The following is a 19,210-nucleotide window of genomic DNA, read 5'->3' on the forward strand; positions in this document are numbered from 1 at the left end:
TCACCTTCGTAAAATGTTATGGTTGGCCCCGGATACTCTCTGTTCACTGTTAGTACATTCACCTTCTTACAATAGCTACTCGATCCCGACTGTGTAAATTCTTTTTACAGCAGATTTTATATCATAATGCAATCACGATGACGATAGCTAATATCAAGAACATCAGAAAATAGTCTGTTTATGTGTCATATAAACGACTAAAAGCTGCCCAGACGCATGCCTATTATAAATCACGCGTCTTCTGTCAGCCGGCTAACCAACTTATTATTCTTTGTACAATCCATTTCGAATCTTAATAATATTTTTAAGGCCCAAGGACTTCACTGTTTCTTTGTTTAAATACAGAGTTGTTTAAAGAAACATGCTGTAATATAATAGTATTAAGTATGGAATTAAGGAATGGAACATTTGCATGGGGGAATACTGAATGGAGAAAGAAAGTGACAGTAGCATAATGAATAATTTTTACAACTTGATTATGAGCTGTAGTATTAATACAAGGTATTAAGATATTTTAAACTCCAAAACTTGGGGGATTCTAGCTAAACTATGACTAACATGTATATTTTGATTGATTGATGTTGTCCATTGTTCTATGCCTTCTTGGAGATGTACAAGTCTCAATATCATTGCACTTTGTTAAATAAAAATTTAATTTTCATTGACCCCATTAGGAAGCATAGATATCACCTCCCCTTGTACAAGAAGAAGCATATATAAGTACCGATTTTGGAGCAAATAATGTTCAGACCATTATTTTCTCATACTAAGAGAGATCTCTTTGCATGTGGTAGGATGGCTCCTGGATTCTATCTGCAATCAAAGTTCTGTTATAATGATGATAAAAACATCCATTCAAGGTTTCTTGATAACAAACTATCTGGTGCAAAACGCTATTAAGGTTTCTTGCTCTGGAAACATATTATATTTGTAGTTTTAGTGACATGTTTGATGCAATGTGGAAATGAATTAAAGTAAAGAATGCAGACTGATTCATTTAATGTACTTTAACTTCCGTTCAAAAAGATGAAAAAACTTATGTTCAAATAGATGCAAATTGCAATGTACTTTTGCCTTAACTAGGTAGTAGTTTTACAATTTCATTTATGATAATGTTAATGTGGAAATGTTAATTGACAGGTTTTGATCGTACTTGTTTATTATCTATTTTTTAACTCGTACTTCTATATATTTGCAGGATGTGCATCAGGGTCCTGTTAACCCTAGCATTCTTCATCTTCAGCATACACATAGATCTTTAGATATTTGGAGGTTAGATGGTGGTGATATGTTGAAGTGTCGCCGAAAAAACCCTAATAATGAAGATGATCTTCCACCGCTAGATCTGCGTATGGTCCCTTTACTTCAGTCTACTGGTTTCTATGGCGTTGCTCGAGTGGCATCTTTACAGCTGGATTGGAGTCTTATATCAGCTCTTGTTGAGAGATGGCGGCCAGAGACTCATACCTTTCACTTGCCTATGGGAGAGGTTACTATTACTCTACAGGATGTAGGTGTTCTTTTAGGGCTTCCTGTTGATGGTGATGCTATTATTTCTGATATCACCCCTGGCCCTGATATGAGTTGGCGTTCTTATGTTGCTGAGCTTTTTGGTAGAGATCCCGATCCGAAGAGAGACATGAATGGATCCAGAGTTCGGTTGTCCTTTATTATTTCATGTGCTCCAGCACGTTTACCGCAGGATGCATCAGCAGATGATATTCGCTTTCAGGTCTTGTGTTATCTTGTTCATCTATTTGGTGGTGCACTCTTCACTGATCATTTGGGAGGTCTCTTCCATCCCATGTTTCTACATTTCATTCGTGATTTAGACAAATACGGAGATTATGCTTGGGGTGCTGCAGTTCTTGCATATTTGTATAGGGAGTTATGCAAGACAAGCAAGAAGGACGTTGATAAGCTAGCTGGTTGTCTGCTATTGTTGCAGTTATGGGAGTGGGAGAGATTGCCCATTCTTGCTCCCATTCGCACCTCTTTTATCTTGTTTGATGCTCGTTTCTGGGAGGGTCAGGTTGCAGCTCCACGTGGACTGAGGTACTTAGCATTTATTAATTTATTTATGTTTTAGAATCGTTTAAAAGGACTTTATATGTAACGGAACGGTTAGGGTTTAGGGTTATACTTTATTTTCATGTTAGATTAGAATTTTACACTTTTTAATGTTTTAGGATTCATTAATCCCTAAATTGGGTTTTAGAAGCGCTTAAATGAACTTGATATGATATGGAACGATTTAGCGTTTAAATGTAGTTGATATGATATTTAACTGGTTAGGGTTTATGGTTCGTGGTTTAGGGCCTTTAGGCCCTAAACCATGGAGCATAAACCCTAATTGTTGCTAGGGTTTAGGGCTGTTAGGCCCTAAACCCTAGGAACCAGAATATATTTTCATGTTAGATTAGAATTTTACACTTTTTAATGTTTTAGGGTTCATTAATCCCCAAATTGGGTTTTAGAAGCGCTTAAATGAACTTTATATGATATGGAACGATTTAGCGTTTACATGTAGTTAATATGATATTTAAATGGTTAGGGTTTATGGTTCGTGGTTTAGGGCCTTTAGGCCCTAAACCATGGAGCATAAACCCTAATTGTTGCTAGGGTTATATTTTCATATTAGATTAGAATTTTACACTTTTTAATGTTTTAGGGTTCATTAATCCCCAAATTGGGTTTTAGAAGCGCTTAAATGAACTTGATATGATATGGAACGATATAGCGTTTAAATATAGTTGATATTATATTTAACTGACTTTTTATAGTAATGTCATTATAGGTGGCTTCATGGTCATTCCTACACTAGCACGGGTGGTCGTACCCTTTCAGCTATTCGGACGCTATTGGATGGGCTTGGACCATCTCAGTTTATATGGTAGCCTTACTCTTCTGATGTCATTTCTGAGCTTCCTGCATATTATTTTACTGGTGAGCGTATTTGGCGCTACTGCGGGCCTTTGATTTGTATTTTCATAGTCGAGCTTCATTGCCCTGATAGAGTTGCTAGACAGTTTGGGCTCGTGCAGACTATCCCAGTTGATGTTGTTTACTCGGAGGCAGAGCATAGTACAAACTTGAGGGGCAATGACAAAATCAGATGGATTCAGAAACATGCAGCTAACACATCTATATGGGCGCATCGTTTAGATCATTTGTTTGTTGGAGATGCGATTGTTGTCGAGAGTTCAGTGCCTGAGTACCATCCTTGGTATTTGGAGAGGACTATTAGATTCATTTCACGTGTTGGTGCATTTAATCATCGCATTGTAAGTTTTCTTCTTGTATGTTTAATTTATAGAATAAGTTGTTTTGCTTATCATAGCTTCATCACAAATGCTTTAGTAGTTTCTTTATTTCATACAACAATCTTGTAACATGTGTGTCATTTCTTTGTTTGTTTATTCAGGATCTTATGTTCAGGCACATATCTGAGTGGACACAAGATGTTCTTCCTGATGTTTCTCGTTATGCTGACTAGTGTTGTGATTTTGTCAGAGCCTACAGATTACATGGTTTTGATGAGATGCCCGTGGAGGTTCGTAGAGCTAGGCAGTTGGAGGAGAGGCAGCAACCGACCCATCGAGGTAGACGCGGCGGTGGACGAGCTGCTGGTGGTAGGCGAGCTAGGGTTTTGGTTGACGAAGACCCTGTTGCTGCAGAGCTTGGAGCTGATGGTATTCCATTACATTCTGATTCTCATGATGTGCCCGAGTCATCTACTCATGATCGTACTGATCCTATGGCTACGGATCTTGGTGATGATCGGGATCCTCCTGTACGTGATTCTGTTGCTCATACTGTTTCTGTTCATGTTCCGGGATCATCTACTCGCATCCTGCATGATTCTCAGATTCCGGATAGGTATGTATATGTTCCTCCTTTTGATCTTGGATTGACTCCTACTCCCGAGCATCCTCGTACCAAGGACCCTTCCACGGAGCAGCGTCGTACCGAGGACCCTTCCACTGATCAGCCTCCTCCTCTGCATCATTCTCATAGGCCTACTGGGCATGTATCTATGGATTTCTCCATTCCATCATTCAGTCTCCATGTAACACCTACACCTCTTACTGATCCTAATGCCGGTACGGATTTCACTTCTTCACAGAGTACCCAGGACCAGAGTTCCCAGGACCGTCCCGAGAAGTATGTTCATTTCTACACTTCCCAGGGTAAACGACGTTCAAAGAGAACTACCAATCCTCCAAACTGTGGAACAGATGGGCATAAGTGCGCGAAGAAATGAGGGTAAGCTTAACTTTAAGTTCTTAAGTGTGTGTGTTTAATTGTGTATGTTTAGAATGCATTTTAATTGTAAATTTAAGTGTTGAATTGTGTGTTACTTTTCAAATGTATTTCCTAAATTTATACTGTATATTTAAAAAATTCATTTTTTATGCAGATGATGAAGTGGATTATGGATTATAGGCATTGATGATGGAGTCGCTTGTGATTATTATCTATATTTTTAGGATTTTACTTTTGGAATCTTGTAAAAAATAGTATTGGAGATATTTTGTTGTTTATTATGATTCAAACCTTTTAATTATTTGTATTTGTTTTTTTAATTGTTCATATTTTTTGTGTTTATTTTGTTTGTGTTAGAAATAATGTTATTTATTTATTAGTCTTTTTATTTTACATTTTAAGTAGTATTAGAAATAAATATTGAACATGTTATTATATAACTGTTAAAATGAATAAGGAAATATTTAGCAAAATTAAAAAAAAAGAACAGGGAAATGAAAGAAAACGACAGATAAAACAACGTTTTGGTAAAAAAAATGGAATTTCGTGTTCCGTTTTATATATTTTACATTATTTACATATGAAACGGATGTTCGTGTACCGTTTTGATTATTTAAAAAATATATATATATATTTTAACGGCAGTTCGTGTTTCGTTTTGGTTGCTTTTAAACAACCACATATAACGGTTCTTCGTGTTCTGTTTTACTTGTTTTACCAATAACGCCGGATGAAGTTCCGTTTTGTTTTATTATTGCAAATGTAACAGACGCACACAACTGTCTGCTGTGTCTCTCACTTTGCAAACACAAGTGTCTTCTGCTTCTTACTTTGCAAACCTAAAATTCGAATATCAAATAAAATTATATATATATATATTTAATAAAATTCTTACAGATTTTTTAATGGCTTCGGGTTCGGGATCTGGAGCACAATCAGTGACGGTGATTGCGTGGATATATACCGATGGTAATATACGACAAACTCAATTAGAGGGTTACGTATATGATAAACCGGTTTCAAAGCAAGTAAGGCTCGATTCTAGTATGAATTTTAATAATTTGCGCGACGTATTGTTTTTGAAATTGAAAATTGATAGGAGTTTGTATGATTTTAAGTTGTGTTATCGATGGAAAAATTTCAATGATATGAAATTTGGTATTATTCCGGTTGATGATGATGATGATGTTGAGTGTTTGGAATTATTGTTTCGAATGGACCTCCTTTCTTTGTTGAAATTTATTTACAAAAAAATTCAACTTGTCCATTAATTGAAACAAGTACGAGAGTTGTGGAAACTAGTTCGAGAGTTTCCGAGAGGAGTGGTAGTAGGGGTTTTGATTGTCAAACTACTAGTAGTATGTATGTTGGTGGTGATACGGTTAGTAGTAGAAGTTTGGATGCTTATGATGTTGTTGATTCGGCTTTGATTACACGGGAGGAGACATTGGAGCCAATGGAGTTGAGGGAGGGGATGATATTTGACTCAAAAAAAGTGTTGATGCATACGGTTAGAGACTTTCATATCCGGAATCATCAAGAGATTAAGGTGGTTAGATCAAGTGATGTGTATTGGATTGTTGTTTGTAAGAATAAGGATAGTGGTTGTGAATGAAGTTTAAAAGCTAGGTTGCGGAAATCACTTGGAAAATTTCAAATTATGGAAACTTCGGGACCACACACATGTTTGCGAACCACCGTTTCTCAAGACCATCCTAATTTGACATCTTATGATATTCTTGAACTAGTTAAGGATCAAATTGTTGTGGATCCCATGGTTAAGGAAAAAGTTTTGATGGCCACGGTGAAAAGCATTTTTGGTTACCCACCGGGAAGAAAGAAGATTAGAGATGCGAAAAGGCTAGCAATGGATGAAGAACATGGTTCTTGGGAAGGTTCATATGAGGATCTCCCCTTTTTGATGGAAGTGTTCCAATGTTTTAATGTGGGAACCAAGGTTGATTGGTTTTTTAAGGAGGATGAGATGGAAGATCGGGGGAGCTTAGAGGTATTCTATCTCTTTATACTAGTATCGCATAGATTTTTAAATAATTTTCCATATTTTATGTAATGTTTTTGTAGTTAACGAGTATATTATGTTTTATTTTGAACAGGAAGTGACATTCAAGAGACTCTTCTGGGCTTTCAAACCATGCATTGATGGATTTGAGCATTGTATGCCTGTCATACATATAGATGGGACTCACCTATACGGTCCATATTCGGGTGTACTATTGAGTGTTGTGGCAGTGGATGGGTTTAGTCATATTCTTCCACTTGCATTTGCTATTGTCGAATCCGAGAATGTTTCTAGTTGGGGGTGGTTCATGGATAGATTGAGGAGGTTTGTGGCAGGTAGAAGACATGAGATTTGTGTAGTTTCTGATAGACATGCTGGTATTATTGCTGCTATGCAACAGATAGGATGGTGCGAGCCCGTTGACCATCATAGGTTTTGCATTAGACACTTGGCTGCAAATTTTTGTACTGCACATAGGAGAAAGGGTTTGAAAAATAGGTTAGTTGAGTTGGCTTCTCAGGTGCAAGAGAAGAAGTTTGAATATTTATGGGAACAATTGTTGATTGTGGAGCCTAGGACGGCAGAATGGTTTGAGGATAAACCATTAAGTAAATGGTCTTTAGCATATGATGGAGGGAAGCGTTATGGCATGATGACCACTAACCATGCAGAAAGTTGGAACAATGCGATCCTTGATGCTAGAAAACTCCCGATTAGTTCATTGGTTAGAGCATTATTTTTGGAGACGGTTGAGTATTTTGATGAAAGGCGTTTGAAAATTGCAACCGAATTATCTAAAGGTCGATTGTTTACTAATCATGCAAGCAAGAGGTTGAGTCGGTCCATTGTGCGTTCTAGGGGTCATAGTGTTAAAGTTTATGATCGAAATTCATTGTTGTTTGAAGTAGTAACTAGAAAGGTTGACCAAAAGGGGGGGAATAAGCATACCGTTAGGATTCCCGAGTACTTGTGTTCTTGTGGGAAATGGCAAACATATCGTATTTCATGTTCTCATGTTATAGCATGTTGCGCACATTTGAAATTGAGTCATGAATCGCTGGTTGACGAAATCTATAGGTTAGACAATGCATAAATGGTTTACAATGGTGTTTTCGAACCCATTCCTAGCAAAGGAGATTCTCGTTGGCCGACGGGTATTAATTTCCCAACCGTGATACATGACAAAGATGTTGAGAAAAAGAAAGGAAGAAGGAAGTCAATGAGATATCAAAATGCGATGGATTTTCAAGCACCCAAGGGAAAAAAATGAGTTATATTAGTGATTTGTTTAGTAACAATGTTTCCTAAAAAATTGTATTGACTTTGAAGAATTTTATTACTTATTTTAATGTATTCGTGTGTTTTTTTATTATCAATCTAATTTTAAGTTTTAATTACATGAAATAGCAAGTTTTTATAATGTTTTGATGCATTTTAGTAAAAATTAAAAAAAAAATCCAGTAGCTGCTGAAAATAACTGAAGCTACTGAAGCTCAACATGCAAAACGGTTTTTTATATAACGTTTTGAGTAAAACATCACATCGTGTTCCGTTTTGATATAAAAAAATTTCACAAAAACGTTTCTTTAAACCACGTTTTACTTAACAAGGAAACGGTTTATTAACCTCCGTCTTAGTCTAAACGGTTTAATAATATTTTTTTAAAAAAACCCAAAATGGCGGACGAAACCCCGTTTTACTTAATTCTAACGGTTCACGAAGTTCCGTTTTAACCTTTTTTTAAAAAATGTCAAAACGGAAGACGAACTTCCGTTATGAAGTGACAATTTGGGCCATCTTTTTCAAAACCGATAATTTGGGCCATTTTCTATGTCAAAGTGACATATAAGGCCACCACCCTGACATTTGAGAGAGAAAAAAAAGGTTTACATGTTACGCATAATCACCGATTTGAAAAATGAATTAAGCTAACATTGTTGATTAGGGCGTTGTTTTTCAATTTTATCCCAACATCCTACACTCCATATATTTCTTCAAACATTTTTTAAAACGAATTACTACTCTATTTTCAGCAAATGAAGAGCGATGCCAGGATTGTCAAATTTGATCCAAATTACACATGACATAATTTAGTTGATGGGTCTTATATTGATCCCATGAGCAATAGTTAGTTGACGTGATGAAAATTGTTTTGGGAACGGATTCGAGAGCGCTATCATTTCTCCAAATTAAATCTAAGCAATATGGCATATCATAATAACCTACTCATATGATAAAAAGGGAAAGGAGCCAAAAAAAAACCCATTTTGTTTTTAACTCTATTCAAATTTCATTCTCCTTTCATGCTTGCATGGTTTTTCACAGATCTTGGGAGATACGTATAGAGCTTACTAATTCTTTCTTTGTTTTGAAATCTCAGCCAAGAGAGCCTAGAAGAAAAAAGGCTACAAGACGTTTTAACTAACAAACGAATTTTTTTTCTATGAGGGGTGAATCCCCCTATCTAATTCAGAAATTATATTGCTGCACAGAAACCCCCATCTAATCCAGAAACTATGGTGCTGCAGAGAAAAAATCGGTCCCTGTTCTCCCGCATATAGTGCCCGAATACCAGATGCTCTAAATGTGTCATCTCATGTTACAGCACAGCGGTTTTCCATGTTGTTGCAATTTCTTCCACATGCACATCATCTGCCTAGGGGATTGGTAGTGTGCTGTATAATAGTCGTCAATGCACCCATGTTGGCAATATTTTAAACTGTGCATGTACTCCACTGGCCTTGAGCTATTGAACTGCTCAACCCACATACCCATACTGACATCTTCCATCTTAAACAGCTGCACAAGGGTACAAACTTTTACTCTGTCTGCGGCTAAAATCTTAAATCAACTAAGTAATGTGTTTATGTGTGCATTGTGTGTTAAGAAAGAGGAGAGTTGGTAGCAGGTACCCTCAATTTATTCATTTCAAATTCGGACACAATAAATTTTGCAATATCTGATGAAAGAATGTATCCTGGACCGTTGGCATAAGGTGGATAATCTTCTTCCGGCCATTCCTGACAACCAAAAAGAACATTAATATAAGACTTTTGACTGAAAAATGGCTTCACATTTAGTCACAGGGTGGCAATGAAATACTAAATTATAGCCATACTAATACAATATGTAAGGTAGTGAACATTGGGCGAAAATAGATCTGAGAACACCTTTAAACCTATTGTGCATGTTTCTGTGACAAAAAGAACATGACTCTAGGCAGATTTTTTTATTACATAAAATATATATATATATATATATATTATAAATTAATTTATTTTACACAAAGAATCAAAACTAAAAGCAAAAAGTAGGTTCAAACGTTCACTACCTCATATGTCACAGCCCATTTACCATATCGTAGGGGCTTGTGATAATAATTGATATTTCCAACATACAAACTCCTATCTCTGGCTACTTTACTTGCTTCGTTGATAACTGCATCAACTCGAACAAATGTGTCATCGTCACATTTCATAATATACTTGGCAGCTGCTGTATGAACCTGAAAAGAAGAAACTTCCTAACATAAGTACTCTCAATGCAGTAATAGTTACCTACTTTCTTAGCCGCGCAATCCATTACTTACCCCATACTCACAAATCGCAACAGTCTTTAAGACAACAAGATCGTAATTATCCATGTAAGGTACAATGACAATGTCACCAAAGAACTCTGCTTCCTTCTTTAGCTCAACGTTTACATCCTTTCTTCCATTCTGTCAAGGCATCATTGATAAATGGATTCAACAACCCTATGTAAAAAGCCTAGAGGTATGTAGCAGGAAAAAAGTAACAAATTATATCTACTAACCAGTGCTACAAAAAAAAGAGCAACGACATTAGATGATTTGATAAGCTTATGCTGCATCCAAGACTTCCTCACAGCCATCCTTTCCGCAAAATGGTTTCCAGCTGAAAGAATTCCAATAAACATTTCGACAGGCCCATCTGAAACAGCGGGAGCTTTCCACCTATTGGACATATCAAGAAGCCTTTGAGGAGCAAAGCTAGGATGTGACGTGGGCAATGATGCGGCAAATATTGAATCAACATCAATATCTCCATTTAAAGATACCCCAGTTGCATCTTCAAGTGCAAAACCCTACCAAATTAAGCGAAATATATTAGAAAATTATTTATGGTGATAATGGCGTTGAAGGTTGCAGAATGTCACTCACAGTGCGATATGGAAATGAGGTGATATGTCTCCCATCAACGTTGACATGATATCCCTCCAAGCCTGCAGTGAGAGTGAGGACAAATAACTTCTCTTCTGCAAAAGGGTATGGCCAGTCGACTGTCACCTTCTTTGTTCGGCCTATAAGCCTGTTCAACCACCATGTCGTCTTCGATTCTTCAGAGTGATTGTCATCATCACGGATCCACTTTTCGCATTTCACTTGACCATCCACTAAAGTAAGTCAAAAATTGACTGAACTTGTCAGAGTCACAACAATTTTTAAGGCTAAAAATCAGATTTATAAAAAAGATTATAAAAATCGACCAAGGTTTTGTTAAACTAGGTCATCTAGCACAATACAAAGCTTGGTTTGCCCAGAAATTCCCAAGTTAGAGTCACAAAATTTTCTATATTTACGAAATTTAATATGAACATTGGACACATATCCACTACTATGAAAAAAATTACATCAGAAAACAAGAGTGACAAAAACGTAGCCACCAATATAACAGAAAACTAAAATGATATGACCAAATGATGTCCATTCTTAAAACCAGTGTTATATAAGGCAAGACTAAGCGAACAGGGGTAAAAATAGATTTTAAAGTATTTTAAACACATGTTTACTGTTTAAAAATCGCATGTAGCAATATTTCAAATGTTTACCACAATTAAATAAGTACGACAACCATATGACTGTAATCATTAATCAAAAATTTACAAGTGCTTTTATATTGTAGCAGGATGAGCATCTCACAACGACCATCAAATATGAAAACAAACATTGGAATCACATATATATATATATATGTGTGTGTGTGTGTGTACAATTCAGAGATATTGTTAATAATTTAGAACATAAAACACATCAACTGCAAGCGAAGGCAATTAACAGTCAAATAAATGAAGTGAGAACATATTGAGTGGTAAATTTTTAAAGGTTAAGTCAAATCTTCTAGAGCATCCGAATGAGTTTAATTGGTAACAAAAGTAGTGGACATCTATTTAAATTTTATCAGTATCTAGACAAATTTTAATTCATTGAGATGTTTTATTTTGATTATAATAATTTTTTACTTAAGTGCGATTTATAGATCACCTCGCTATATCGCCTAATCGAGGAGAGGATACAAAAGTGACCGCCTAATTAAAATTGCCTTGTCCAAGTGACGCGATATTGCCTCAAATTGCTTCCCAATCAATTGACTTTTTATCTCGCTTTTGCTAATACTGTTTAAAAACTCGTTATCCCATGAGTATGAACACCAGCTTTGTACAGAAATAGTGATATTTCAACTTACAGCTCGAAAAGCTACTTGCCAGATCAAACAATCCTGTATCGATTCCTCTAACTTCAACAGTGACAATTTACAGACAGCATAAGAAAATGATATATATTCCTTGCACCCTGGTATATGATAGTTAAGGGTTTATCAACAATTTGACCCGAATCATAGTACCAAATGTACACATAAATCCTTGCACTTTATTTTATATATCCTGGCCTTTTTTGCTTAACGTATATCCCCCGTCTTTTAAGATATTCAAATATATATCCTATGACACTTGCTACCAAATTTCGAGTAGAACTAATGCGTCTCTTGTGGGTTTAAGATATTTGTTTTGAACCGTACCAGCAGAAAACCAAACTCCTGTAAAATGAATAATGTGTCTCATTTGGGTTTGAAATATTTTTAATTAATATATGTATTAAATGAAAAAGAAACATTAAATTTAGAAACAAAATATCCTTTAAAATGGTAACGCCGACAAATTAAGGTTTACACGTAATATGATCTCAGATCTTCCATGAAAAAGTTCGAATTTAATATATTTAAAAAATACTTTTCAGGTCAAATTGGCCAGCATAAGGATCTTAATATACATTTGACAAACATAAAGGGACATAATATACGAAAATTCGTTCAAGTGTTTATGTTTACATTTACTATTTTTTGGTCAAATTTTTTTAAACCCAATATTTAAACCAGTTGATTACCCTTTTTGGATAATTTACACGTTTTTGAATGCTTTAGATTTTTAAGTATTCGAGGAGTGAGGACTTGCAGTCAAGACCTTAGCCATGGGAAGGAGCCCTAACACTAGACTATCAATAAAACCTAGTAAATTACCCTTTAGTACAACAAACTTACGTGGTAAGAAACCACTCACCAGTTTCTTCATCAGCCCTTGATTTCCACCCTTCACACCGAGAGCCCGTTCCCCATTGCATCCTATAACAAGTATTCTGCTCAATAACAGGCTTTCCACTCCAATCCCCCTTCAACCTAGGATTATAATGCAATATCCTCGGTGGGTCCTCCCCATCAACAGTCTTTAAACCTTGTAACTCCATCATAAACTGTGAAACCATCACATACTGCCCTTCCTTCACCAAAGCAATTTGCGGGTTTCGCTCAGGATGAGCCTCTCTAGGCTTTCCCACAAGAGTTATATGTGATCCCAATGCCAAACCACAAGGAATCACCATAATTCTCCCTTTCTCCTTAAACTCAGAACCAGGCAACAAAATCGAATGTGGACAAGATTCAGTCCTATTCAACACCTTCTTTTCACTAAAAATCTCAACTTTACCTGAATTCAACTCAACCCAAAACTTCTTTCCCACTTGTAAAGCCTCAACTGCAGACTTTTGAATCCCCAAAAACCCACCCTGACTACTAGTATTTACAACAATGCCATCAAAATTCAATCTTGATAAAATCGCAAATTCTTTAAAATGTAAAGATTGATTCAATACCTTTCTGGGCTGATTAAAGGGTCTTAAGGGAGCTACTTTTTCTTCCAATTCCTCTTCACTTTCAAGCACAAAAGGCCTTGAAACAACATCATTAAAACCCTCTTGACTCACAACACTCAACCCATTTTTGAATACAAAAGGCACTTCTAAACTCACCATCACTACATACAAAAACCCAACAAAAACAAGAACTTGAAAAGGTGTTTTAGTCTTCATTTCTCAAAAAGATCCAAACTTTATAACCCTAATCAAAAATTAGACTACTTCTGATCATCAAAAAACAACCAATTGGTGATGGGGTGGTGAAGCTTGTATATATATGTGTATCTATAGGTGTATGTATATGTTGTAAGCTTTGTTCAAGCTGGGGTGGTAGAGTTGATTCTCTGTACTTTCAATTTGAATTGAAAAAAAGGACTTTGAAAAAGTAAGCCATCATCACAACACACTTTATTTTCTTAAACCAAGCCATTTTTGTAAAATAATACTCTAGAGATTTTTTACTATCTGAGTATCTGTGAGTGTGGACCCAGATTTCACTGCATGAACCATGATATGTAGGGACATAAATATTGTTCCCAGTAAATAATTTATTCCGGACATATTGGCATATTATTAAAAAGATAAATTTCTGTCATTTTTTAAAGTATCATAGTCAAAAATATATTTTTTAGAAATTCTAACAAAAATACCACCTTTTAAAATTTATAATAAAAAAATACTCACTTAGTAGCATTTGAGAAATGGTTAAGTTTATTACGCATTTGAGAAATGAGTATTATATAAAAATTAAAAAAATTAAAAAATAAGAAGTAAAACACGAGACACTCATATCACAAATGCATAACACGTGAATGTGTATCTCAATTTAATTTTTTTAAAAACCTTTTTAACACAAATTATCTATTTATAAAACACATATTAGTAATATTCAATTTATAATTACGTATTATACTGGTATTTTTGCCAAAATTAAAAAATATAATATTCTTGTCACAAACTCTAGAAAAGAGGCATTTTTGTCATTTTTCAAAATTTATGTTCTCCCGATTTGTTATATAATCTTCTTATATTTTAAATTTAACTTTTCTACGCATATTTCCGATATGTTTGACTTGTTAGTTGAAATAATAATTTTTAAAATTATCTTTTTTCAACAAAAATATATAAGTTATACTAAAATTTACAAAAAAAGTTAAATAAATATTTTAACTATAAGATCAAAATACTTTAAATTATGTGTCGAATGAAAAATATTAAAAAATAGAGGAAATAATTTATTTTATTTTTATATTAGGTGCCTTCCATTTATATTATCTTCTGTGCTTTTTTGTTATTTAGTCGTTTTTATAAATTTATGTTAATTATGACGAAGTTGCCACTTTAACCTATTCACTTTTATTAGACTATACCTAATTGTTGTGAATATGTTGTGAAAATTGATGATTTCATTAACAAAATGCCTTAGTAGAGTTTACTTAGTGAAAAATGTAGCACTCGACGGATAAGGAATATAGTCCCGACGGATGACTCAATATAGTCCCGACGTATGATGATCAATTATCCATCGAGTGAGTAGCTTGTGTAATAATGAGTCTGTAGCACATTTTTGCATACACCTTGTTTAGTTTCTGTAGTAGCACTCAAGTCATGTTGACTTTAATTAGATATGCAGAATAGGTTGATTAATTGTACATAGATGATGTCTTGTAATTCTGCAAAAATGAAATGAAGTCAAGTGCTAGATAGCAACCCGACGGATAAACAACAATGCCACTCGACGGATGATCAACAAGGCAACCCGACGGATGATCATGTACCCGACGGATAATCAATTCAAACATCAGTTGACAGTGACAACACAGTCACATGCGTCGAGTGTATGCAAAAAGAATGTGGAAGCCTATTCAACTGGGTTTAGAGAACAAAGAAGCATTGCCATTTCCATGCTATTATGAAGATATTCAAAGATGCTGAATAGAGTAATGAAGAAGCATTGTATTAGACTTGATAGGTTTTATTTTATTATCTTGTCTTATTACTTTATAATCTTGATGATATATAAACCAAGAAGTAGCAAATAGAACAACAAGAACACTAAGCAAGAAACTTTTCAGAGAAACATTTGTAAGCTGTATTCTTAGTATTTCTCTGTAAACTTAGTTGTTCACATTTGTAAGCAGCTGTGAGCACATCTTGCTACACAGAGTTCTCTTGATATAAAATATATATATCTCTGGTGGATACATTCAAATCCACCATAAAGTTTTTAAAGACTTGTGTTTTAATTACTTGTTTCTTGATCCATTCCAAGTTATTATTCCGCACTTTGCAAATCAATTCATAGAGATATATATTATAAGTTAGAACACTTTTATAATTTGTGAAAAAGGTTCAAGAATTCCATTCAACCCCCCTTCTATAATTCTTGTTGCATTGTTAGGGACTAACAATTGGTATCAGAGTAAGCTCTTGATAAACAAAGAGTTTAAAGATCACAACAAAACAACAAGATGAACAAGAAGGATGTTGGAGTCAAGATTCCTCTTCTAGATAAAGATAATTGTCATCACTGGAAGGTAAAAATGCATCTTCACTTACTTTCTCAAGATGAGGCCTATGTAGATTGCATAGAGAGAGGCCCTCATGTACCAATGAGAGCTGCAACTGGAAATGAGCCATTTGTCGCCAAGCCAAGGCATGAATGGTCTGATCCTGATATTGAACAAGTCATGAAAGATAAGAAGGCCATGAATATCTTGTTCAATGGAGTTAATGGTGGCATGTTTGACAACATCATCAATTGCAAAACTGTCAAGGAAGTTTAGGATACAATACAGATTATTTGTGATGGCACTGAACAAGTCAGGGAAAATAAGATGCAGCTGCTAATTCAGCAATATGAGTACTTTCATAGTGAAGATAGTGAGTCTCTCACTGATATTTTTAGTAGATTTCAAAAACTACCAAATGCTCTGAAGTTGCATGGAAGGGTCTATCAGACAAAAGACTCCAATCTTAAATTCCTTAGATATCTTCCAAAGGAATGGAAACCTATGACAGTCTCATTAAGAAACTCTGATGATTACAAGGAGTTTACCTTGGAGAGATTGTATGGCATCCTGAAAACTTATGAGCTTGAAATAGAGCAAGATTAGAGGATAGAGAGAGGAAAGAAGAAAAGAGGATCCATTACACTAGTTTCTGAGTTAGAGAAAGAGAAGGAGATGAAGATGGAAGCTGTTGAATCAACTTCAAAGGTCTGTGAAAACAAGGGCAAAGGGCTGGTAGCAGAAAATGAAGATTCTTTGAGCCAATATGACATGGAAGATATTGATGAACATCTAGCATTTCTTTTTAGAAGATTTGCCAAGCTCAAGTTCAAGTTCAAGAAGAACTTTGGAGCAACTAAGCCAAATAGAAACATGGTGGATAAATCAAAATTAAAATGTTTCAAATGTGGCTTGGTAGGGCACTTTGCCAGTGAGTGTAGAAAGTCAGATTCCAGCAAGAAAAAGTTTGAGCCTGTGGATTATAAACAGAAATATTTTGGATTGCTCAAACAAAAGGAAAGGGCTTTCATTACACAAGAAAATGACTGGGTAGCAGATGGTCTGGATGAGGACGAGGATGTCAGCTATGTCAATCTAGCCCTAATGGCCAAGTCTGATGAAACATAGACAAGTTCTTCAAGTAATCAGGTAATCACCACTAACCTTGCACATTTATCTAAAGCTGAGTGTAATGATGCCATAAATGACATGTCTACAGAATTATATCACTTGTGTGTTATACTTAAGTCTCTTACTAAAGAAAATGCTAAAATCAAAGAAAAAATTTTATTTTTAAGTGAGAGGAATAATGTGTTAGAGCCGCAGTTCATTGAATTTGAAAAATTAAGAATTGAGTGTAAAATTGCTAAGGATGAATTAACTGAGTCCTTGAAGAAAGAAGAGATCTTGAAGAAGCGGTATGAATGAAAACATGAGGTTATTAAGGCATGGAAAACATCTAGAGATGTTCATGCTCAAATCACCAAAGTTCAAGGTATTGAGTCCTTTTGTGATACAGCTTGGAAGAAGAATAAGGAGAAGCTGGAATCCAATATGGTTGAAGGATTGCTAACAGATGTAGACTCGACGGATGATGAGGGTCATCCATCGGATAACAAAAAGGGTCGAGTGATATAAATCCTCATCCGTCGACTGTGAGCAAGCCTGTAAGTAAAGCCAAACTTGTCAAGTTAAATGAGAAATATGGATCAGTTTCCAAGAATTTTATTCCGGGAGAATCCAGTCAAGTGAAGAAGGAGAAAAAGGCTAATCTTGGTTATATGACTGTCATACAATTGAGTGACAGACTGGAAAAGATTGAGATTAAAATAGAGGTTAAAAAGAAAAATAATAGAAATGGTAAAGTAGGAATTAACAAGCATAACAACTACACACCTGATAAATATGCACCAAGAAAAATTTGTGTCAAGTCTGGTAGTGTAAATCATTTGTCTGTTAATTGCAAAACTGCCATGCCTACTTCCACATCCTTGCGACCTCATTTTCCCAACATGAATGTCATGCCTTCTATGCCTATGAATGCTATGTCTACACAGAATATGAATGTACAGTTTGCTAATATGTCATTTGCACCTAATACTTATTATACTGCATTTAGTATGCCACAAATGCCATTTAACATGCCTTACTGGAATAATATGTTTACTAATAGCATGCCATTTCCTGTCAGTCAAAATATGCATGATAATTCTGTTCTAATGAATGGTTTCAAAGATTCAACTCAAATGACTAAGGATGAATTTGATATCCCTAAGTCAAATGAGACAAAGCCTAAGAAACAGAAAAAGAAAGCTAACAAGGCAGGACCCAAGGAAACTTGGGTACCAAAATCAACTTGAATTGATTTTGATGTGTGCAGGGAAACAGAAAGAATCTATGGTACTTGGATAGTGGTTGTTCAAGACACATGACTGGTGATTCTACCCTGCTCACAGAGTTCAAGGAGAGAGCTGGCCCAAGTATTACTTTTGGAGATGACAGCAAGGGTTATACTGTGGGATATGGTTTGATTTCAAAAGACAATGTCATCATTGAGGAGGATGCCTTAGTGGATGGTCTCAAGCACAATTTGTTGAGTATCAGTCAGCTTTGTGATAAAGGCAACACAGTAACCTTCAACTCAGAAGCCTGTGTTGTGACTAATAAGAGGAGGAACAAAGTGGTTCTCTCTGGTGTGAGAAAAGGAAATGTGTACCTAGCTGACATCAACTCATCAAATGCAGAATATGTTACTTGTCTTCTCAGCAAAGCAAGTCAGAATAAAAGTTGGTTATGGCACAAGAAGCTATCCCATCTAACCTTCAAGACCATGAATGAACTAGTAAAGAAAGAACTGGTTAGAGGCATTCCTCAAGTGGAGTTTTCTAAAGATGGACTGTGTGATGCTTTCTAGAAGGGAAAGCAAATTAAAGCATCATTCAGAAAGAAGCTCGATTCAACAATTGAAGAACCTTTACAATTGCTACACATGGATTTGTTTGGACCAGTCAATATGTTGTTCATTTCAAGGAAATGATTTTTCCTAGTAATTGTAGATGATTTCTCAAAGTTCTCTTGGATATATTTCGTAAAGTCTAAAGATGAAGCTAGTGAAATCATCATCAATCACATAAGACAAGTCAATAATCATCCTAATTTCAAAGTTAGAAGAACCAGGAGTGACAATGGAACTGAGTTCAAGAATTCTGTCATGAGAGCATTTTGTGAAGAAAATGGGATTTTGCATGAGTTTTCAGCAGCAAGAACACCACAACAAAATGGAGTGGTAGAAAGGAAGAACATATCACTTATTGAAGCTGCCAGGACAATGCTTGAAGAATCTAAATTACCAACATATTTCTGGGCTGAAGCTATAAATACTGCATGCTACACTCAGAATATTTCTCTGGTTAATCAAGCAAAATGCAT

At 35.4% G+C, this 19,210-nt stretch overlaps 3 protein-coding genes across 3 annotated transcripts; 2 read left to right on the forward strand and 1 right to left on the reverse strand.

The window, feature by feature from the left end:
* Nucleotides 1-981: 981 nt before the first annotated feature.
* Nucleotides 982-3,496, forward strand: LOC141690595 (serine/threonine-protein phosphatase 7 long form homolog). The gene is made up of 6 exons (XM_074495382.1): nucleotides 982-1,002; nucleotides 1,141-1,149; nucleotides 1,199-2,055; nucleotides 2,798-2,884; nucleotides 3,017-3,284; nucleotides 3,425-3,496. Exons 1-6 carry the CDS (start codon nucleotides 982-984, stop codon nucleotides 3,494-3,496), a joined length of 1,314 nt encoding a protein of 437 aa, XP_074351483.1.
* A 2,130-nt stretch (nucleotides 3,497-5,626) lies between these two features.
* Nucleotides 5,627-7,379, forward strand: LOC141690596 (uncharacterized). Its single transcript, XM_074495383.1, has 3 exons — nucleotides 5,627-5,852; nucleotides 6,015-6,274; nucleotides 6,381-7,379. The coding sequence occupies exons 1-3, from the start codon at nucleotides 5,627-5,629 to the stop codon at nucleotides 7,377-7,379; spliced, it is 1,485 nt and encodes a 494-aa protein (XP_074351484.1).
* A 1,168-nt stretch (nucleotides 7,380-8,547) lies between these two features.
* Nucleotides 8,548-13,690, reverse strand: LOC141688820 (hydroxyproline O-galactosyltransferase GALT6-like). The gene is made up of 7 exons (XM_074492929.1): nucleotides 12,641-13,690; nucleotides 10,467-10,699; nucleotides 10,100-10,390; nucleotides 9,876-10,004; nucleotides 9,618-9,791; nucleotides 9,199-9,306; nucleotides 8,548-9,085 (listed from the first exon to the last, which is right to left on the reverse strand). The coding sequence occupies exons 1-7, from the start codon at nucleotides 13,443-13,445 to the stop codon at nucleotides 8,876-8,878; spliced, it is 1,950 nt and encodes a 649-aa protein (XP_074349030.1). The 5' UTR covers nucleotides 13,446-13,690; the 3' UTR covers nucleotides 8,548-8,875.
* Nucleotides 13,691-19,210: the final 5,520 nt, after the last annotated feature.

This window comes from Apium graveolens, chromosome 10, assembly GCF_009905375.1.
Source record: "Apium graveolens cultivar Ventura chromosome 10, ASM990537v1, whole genome shotgun sequence".
Taxonomy (NCBI): domain Eukaryota; kingdom Viridiplantae; phylum Streptophyta; class Magnoliopsida; order Apiales; family Apiaceae; genus Apium; species Apium graveolens.

Coding starts and splice junctions, on each gene's coding strand:
- LOC141690595 (XM_074495382.1), top strand. CDS start 982: ATGCAGACTGATTCATTTAAT. Junction 2,056..2,797: donor GCAGCTCCACGTGGACTGAG/GTACTTAGCATT, acceptor ATGTCATTATAG/GTGGCTTCATGGTCATTCCT. Junction 3,285..3,424: donor GTGCATTTAATCATCGCATT/GTAAGTTTTCTT, acceptor TTGTTTATTCAG/GATCTTATGTTCAGGCACAT.
- LOC141690596 (XM_074495383.1), top strand. CDS start 5,627: ATGTATGTTGGTGGTGATACGGTTAGTAGTAGAAGTTTGGATGCTTAT. Junction 5,853..6,014: donor TGTGTATTGGATTGTTGTTT/GTAAGAATAAGG, acceptor TTCTTGAACTAG/TTAAGGATCAAATTGTTGTG. Junction 6,275..6,380: donor AAGATCGGGGGAGCTTAGAG/GTATTCTATCTC, acceptor TATTTTGAACAG/GAAGTGACATTCAAGAGACT.
- LOC141688820 (XM_074492929.1), bottom strand. CDS start 13,445: ATGAAGACTAAAACACCTTTTCAAGTTCTTGTTTTTGTTGGGTTTTTG. Junction 10,391..10,466: donor CCTCATTTCCATATCGCACT/GTGAGTGACATT, acceptor TTAATTTGGTAG/GGTTTTGCACTTGAAGATGC. Junction 10,005..10,099: donor CTCTTTTTTTTGTAGCACTG/GTTAGTAGATAT, acceptor ATGCCTTGACAG/AATGGAAGAAAGGATGTAAA.